The following is a 6,461-nucleotide window of genomic DNA, read 5'->3' as shown; positions in this document are numbered from 1 at the left end:
CCTTGAATATTTAGTTTTAGCATTGGGCGAGAATCTAAATTTAAAGACAACATAGCCCAATCTACACCTGTGGAGCCTAATCCCCTGGAACCTCTTTCTACACTATGACTAGGAAATTTATTATGTAGGCTGGGTATTATTAACAACTGTGCTATTCTATCTCCAGGTGAAATTACTGATATACCTCTTGGAGAACTAGCTATAATTTTTATTTCACCTACATAATCGGGATCAATTACCCCAGGACTTATCATAAGTCCTTTTAATGTAGATGAACTACGTCCCAATAATAAGCCTACTGTTCCTTGGGGAAGAGGTCCTTTTACTCCTGTGGGAATGATTTGAACTCCCATCTCTGGAGTTAATACTGCTCTGGCAGAGGCGCAGATGTCCAACCCTGCGCTCCCTCGGGTTTGTCTGATGAGGGATTTAATGGACAATGTGTCCTGGGCACTACCCTGATGGTGTTGCTGGGATCCTCCACTGCCCCGTATATTTGTGGTTGTGGGCCCCGGAGCATTGGGCCCCCCTGTCCGTTTTTTGGCAATGGAGCCTGATGCCTTTCTCTACGATATCGTGGATAAATACCTGGTCTTTGTCCGTTTTTTGATAAGGGAGTACCTTCAATGGTGGGGTAATTGTCATACCTACTTGGCTAATGGCTCCCAGCAGAGGACTTCTTCATTAGCAGAAGAAAAAGGAAGAGGGAATGAACATCCACCAAAGTTCTAGGCACTCCCTCTGTGGAAGAAGAAGCCCCTGGTACTATTCACTTAATTTGTTTCCCATCTTTCCTTGCTCATATTTAGAGATCCACTTGTATTTTTCCATTGATTATTGTGATAAAAAATGACAACATTATACTTTTCACCATTTTTATGCCATTCAGTGGTATTAATTGCATTCACTTTTTTATACAGTTATCACCAACACCCATTTCCAGAAATTTTTTTCTCTTCACAAACTGAAATTTTGTAACCATTTAAAAAATTTTAATTCTCATTCTTTTTCCCCCCTTGATACTGGGGATTTAACCCAGGGGTACTTAACCAATAAGCCACAACCCCAACCCTTTTATATTTTTATTTAGAGACAGGGTCTCACTGATTTGCTTAGGGCCTCGCCAAGTTGCTGAGAATAGCCTAGAAATTGTGATTCTCCTGCCTCAGCCTCCAAAGTCACGTCACTGTGCCCAGCTTCCTTCCTCTTTCAAATAAAAATGGTAATGGCCATTTGTTCATGAAACATGATGAGGAATTAAACTCCTTAATCTACAAAAATATTGTGAGCAAGACACACCACTCACGGGTCTACATGTTTAGTTTCACTGCCAATTCTATCCTCTATTAAAAACAAAGGCCTCAGGTTCTGTGATTGTCCTCATTGCTGTGTATCCTTCTCAGGGCGGTTTTAATGTCCCTGTTCCTCAGGCTATAAATGAAGGGATTCATCATAGGGCTGACAACTGTGTACATTACTGAGAACACCGCACATGTTCTGGGAGAAAGTGAGACAGCTGAACCGAGATATGCTGAAAGGCCTGTCCCATAAAATAAGCCAACAACTGCCAGGTGAGAGCCACAGGTGGAGAAGGCTTTGTACCTCCCCCCTGAGGAAGGGATCCTCCGAATGGAGGAAACAATTCTATAGTAAGAGAAAAGGATCCCTGAGATAGGAAGAAATCCAGAAACGGCAACAACAACATACATGACTATGTTATTTGTTAAAGTGTCAGAACAGCCAAGATGAAGTAGTTGAGAAGGGTCACAGAAGAAATTAGCAATTTCCACATCCTTGAAGTAGGGAAAGTTTAAGACAATCAAGTTATGCAGCTGAGAATCAAAAAAGCTGATCAAAAAGGACATCAGAACCAAGAAACCACAGAGGCGAGGGTTCATGATGACTGAGTAATGCAGGGGATGGCAGATGGCCACGAACCGGTCATAGGCCATCACAGTCAGAAGCATGTCATCCATACACCCAGAAAGGATAAAAAGGGACATCTGTGTCAGGCAGCCCACATAGGAGATGACTCTGCTGTGAGTTTGGATGTTCACAATCATCTTAGGGACCGTGGTGGAGATGAAACCAATGTCAGCCAAGGACAGGTTGGAGAGGAAGAAGTACATGGGCGTGTGGAGGTGGGGGTCAGAGCTGATGATCAGGATGATGAGCAGGTTCCCGAGCACCCCAACCAGGTACATGGACAGGAACAGTCCCACAAGCACAGGCTGTAGTTCTGGATCCTCTGAGAGTTCCATGAGATGGAATTCTGATACAGATGTTAGATTTTGTGATTCTATATTGGTGACCATTTTTGAAACAGAGATGCAGGTTAAAAAAAAAAGATAACTGCAGACAGAGTTGTTTCCATATATTTTGAATTTAAGTATAATGAAGTATTCGTTCACACTTTAACATCAATGTGCTTCTCTAATATTTCTCAGCTGTGATCAACTGAGAAGGGTTGGTTTCTGTTTCATTCACATCATTCTATATTTTAGAGATATTGAAAGGGACAATGTTAGAAGACCAACAAAATTATAGAGAGCTAGTCCATTATTATTGTAAAATAAACCCAACACTTTTGAGAAAAGAAAGTACTAATATCCTTTTACCTTTATAAATGAAATAATTCTACTTATGAAGGTTAAGAAGCAGTCAAACAGCCAGGTGTGGTGTCCCACACCTATAATTCCAGTGACTCGGAAGGTTGAGGCAGGAGGATCTGCAGTTCAAAGCAAGTGTCAGCAACAAGCCCCTGAGCAAGTCAGTGAGACCGTGTCTCTAAATAAAATACGAAATAGTGCTGGGGAGGTAACTCAGTGGTTGGGTGCCCCTGAGTTCAATCCCTGGTACCCCCCCCCCAAAAAAAATAAGCAGCAGTGAAACGATAATTATTCTAAGGCAATGGGCCAAAGTCCTTTTACTTGAAGTATGTTAAACACCATGTAAGAACAAGCAAATTATCTGCACACTGAATTTAATAGTTTATATGCAGAAGATTGTTATATGCTGGTTATTTTCCAGTTACTGAATTTTCTGATATACCACTTTTGTAGTTAGAAGACCTCATTCAATTTTTTGAGTTTGGAAATCATGTAACAAAAATCAAATAACTCTGATTCCAGGTATGATGAAATTCAAATTTTCATAAATATGGTTTAATTAAATCCATATAGTCTTGTGATATCCCTCACCATAAATGTGTCATGAATCAAAGTAACAGACAATGATTAAAACTAATGAATTTTTGGCACCATTGTCAAAGATCAGATGACTGATCTATGTGGATTTGCCTCTGTGTCTTCTATTCTATTCCATTTGCCTTAAAGTCTGTTTTACGTCAATGCCACGCTGTTGATTTTACTCTAGTTCTGGAGTATCATCTGAGATTGGGTATTATGCTGCCTCCAGTATTTCTTATATTTCTCAGGATTGCTTTGGTTTTTTTATATTTTTTTCACATGAATTTTAGGACTTTATTCCCCTCTATGAAAATGTCATTCATATTTTAATGGTGATTGTACTTAATCTGTATAATGCTTTTGATAATATTCCCATTTTGACGATATTTATTCTACCTAACCAAGAACATAGGATGTCTTTCCATCTTCTAAGGTCTTCTTGGGTTTCTTTCTTCAGTCTTCGATAATTTAGTTGTAGAGGCCTTTCACTTCCTTGGTTAGATTTGTAGATGGCCTTCTTTATCAATTGGTGCTGGGAAAATAATATCCATATGCAGAAGAATGAAACTCCCTGTCTCTTGCCCCACAAAAGCACTCAATTCAAAGTGAATCAAAAACCTGGGAATTGCACTAGAAACTTTGCAATTGCTAGAAGGAAACACTCCCACCCAGTGGTGTAGCAACCACTTTCATAACAAGACCCCTGAAGTTCAAGAAATAAAACCAAGAGCCAACAAGAGGGATGGCATAAAATCAGAAAGCTTCTGCACAGCAAAGGGAACAAGGCACAACATGAAAAGAGAGTCCACAAAGCTGGAGGAGCTCTTTGCCACAAAGAGGAAAATTTCATTTTGTCCAGCAACGTTTGCCTTCTTCACATTTGCAACACGACTCACTCCTGCAGTCCTTACTCAGTGCACTTGTCACCCAGAAATCAACTCACGCAACAGTGCTCAGACTAGGAGACAAGAGCCACCTGCTCTATATCACGGAAACAATAAGTGAAGCCAGCAACATTGGAAATTAAGTGCCAGACTCTGGAACTAGAAGAATAAAGTGTTTTATTGTTTCCAAACCACCAGAAAGTTTAAGAAGAGTTCCAGTGGTCACAACCACAGGGACATTTGAGGTACATGTTTAAAGTCCCTCCAGATTTCTGGAAGAAATGGTACCAAGATCTGACTTCATTTCTCTGTATGAGGCTCATTACAACATCAGAGGGAGATAGGAACAACTTTCAAAGGTAATCTGGACTAGGGAAAAAAGAAAGATTTGAGCAGAATTATTTTGTGCCTGCTCTTTTATTTATTTATTTATTTTTTTAATCACTGCTTATTTTGTATAGCTATCCTACCTATATTCCATGCACCAGGTGCCAGTCAGGGATCTCCACTGTGATCTACCTGGACTCTCACAAAAGGAAAGAATACAATACTGAGGAAATCTCTCCTGGTGTGAAGGCAGGTGAGATGCTGGGTGTGATGTCAACAGCCCCACCTGGCAGGATCCCACTGGCAGGACCGCCCTGCGTCATTATCATGCAGATCAACGGAAGCAAGCCTTCATGCTTCTCTACCTAACCACCTTCTCTTGTCTTTGTTACACAAAAGTGCTGGCTCCTTCCTTCCTATAAAAGGATGACAGCATGGGAACATGTATCTTGGAGAAGACTGTCCACAGGAGATGAAACATGCTATATAGAACACAGAGCTCAGTGCCTGGCACCTAGGAACCAGAAACACTGGTGCACGATGTCACGGCACCGTCACCCCCTCCCACCATCAATACCTTGGAGTAGTTATGAAATAGGTCACTCAGACCCATTTCCTGCTGTTGTGGGTGTGATGTCCATGGCAAGTAGAGTACTGTGGGCAGAAAGTAAAATTTTGAATAAGATTTTTGGAATTCCATCACAATTTAGGACATAAAATTCACAGTCCACGTACCTGAAATTTTACACTGTCATTCTCCATCTGTCTACCTCAACTGTCATATGTCTTCTAAGGACAACAAGTACAGCTTCTGTTAGTCCTTCTTCCATCCCTGTCCCCCTCAGCACTTACTTGGTTGTGCTGAGTGCCTGCTTGGTCATGACCTTGGATGGCAGAATTGATGAACCTCCCCTTCCCGTTGTGTAATTAAGGCTCAAGCTTGTTCCTCAAGATGGATCTGAATAACATGACCCATAGGAGCTTCCTTGTGCAGAGAACCAGGGCAGAAGACAACCCAGGTGTGGTGCCAACCAGACTGGAGGCACAGGCTGAGCATTTACTAGATCAAGACCTTGGAGGCTCAGTACATGGAGCTCATAATTACTCACATTGGTCTTCACTACACAAATCCCTAAGGTTTTGCTAACAATAATGCAAGATTAAAAATGGAAAATGAATGTCCTCAATAGGATTTGGGGTTCTCCTCTACTCAGGGGAAATTTCATGTAAACTATTCATTTCTTTCTTTCATTTTTTGGTAAGATCCATCTACTTTTTATTTCCATATTTTATTATGTTAGCATACATAATAAAAATTTACCATTTTAGCCATTTTTATGGACAGTTTGGTGACAATAATTACATTCACTTTGCTGTGCTGCCTTCTCCAATCTGTATCTCAAATGGATGCTACAAGTTCTGACATCACACTGTTGTCTATTAGCCTCCTTAAGTGTTTTTAATTTTCCTGTTCCTCAGGCTGCAGATGAAGGGATTCAGCACTGGGGTTACCAGTGAACATCACTGAACCAACTTATCTTTGAGGGAAAATGTGATACAGCTAAACCGAGGGGCACTTCATTGCATTATCCACAAAATAAACAACTAGAAGTTGAGACCCCAGGTGGTGAAGGCTTCATGTTTCCCACTTGATGATGGGTTTCTAAGAATGAAGGAAAGAATTTTATACTAAATTCCTCACCCCTGTCCTGAGTGAGGAAGAAATCTAAATCAGGCCCCAGTAAAGTACATCAGTGTATTATTGGTAAAAAAATAATGTCAGAACCCACAAGATCAAGAGTTGAAAGGGTCACAGGAGAAATTAGTGATTCCCTTATCTTTGAAATTTAAATCAGATTGACAGATGGGAGATCAAAAGACTGGGAAAAAAGATAATAGAATTAAGAAGACATATTGGTGATACTGGTGAAGGGTAATGATGAAATGATGACTGGAGAAATTTCATGTAAACTATTCATTTCTTTCATTTTTTGGTAAGATCCATCTAACCCATCCAATTTGCTGTGAGACAAAGCAAATGTTCTCTGTTTATAATTTGATT

At 40.4% G+C, this 6,461-nt stretch overlaps 1 protein-coding gene across 1 annotated transcript; it reads right to left on the bottom strand.

The window, feature by feature from the left end:
* Positions 1-1,361: 1,361 nt before the first annotated feature.
* Positions 1,362-2,324, bottom strand: LOC107157522 (putative gustatory receptor clone PTE01). The gene has a single exon (XM_015503887.1). The coding sequence runs from the start codon at positions 2,313-2,315 to the stop codon at positions 1,362-1,364; it is 954 nt and encodes a 317-aa protein (XP_015359373.1). The 5' UTR covers positions 2,316-2,324.
* Between the last annotated feature and the right edge of the window lie 4,137 nt (positions 2,325-6,461).

This window comes from Marmota marmota, unplaced genomic scaffold, assembly GCF_001458135.2.
Source record: "Marmota marmota marmota unplaced genomic scaffold, marMar, whole genome shotgun sequence".
In the NCBI taxonomy this organism is placed as follows: domain Eukaryota; kingdom Metazoa; phylum Chordata; class Mammalia; order Rodentia; family Sciuridae; genus Marmota; species Marmota marmota.
This window is presented reverse-complemented; position numbering and strand designations above follow the sequence as displayed.

Coding starts and splice junctions, on each gene's coding strand:
- LOC107157522 (XM_015503887.1), bottom strand. CDS start 2,315: ATGGTCACCAATATAGAATCACAAAATCTAACATCTGTATCAGAATTC.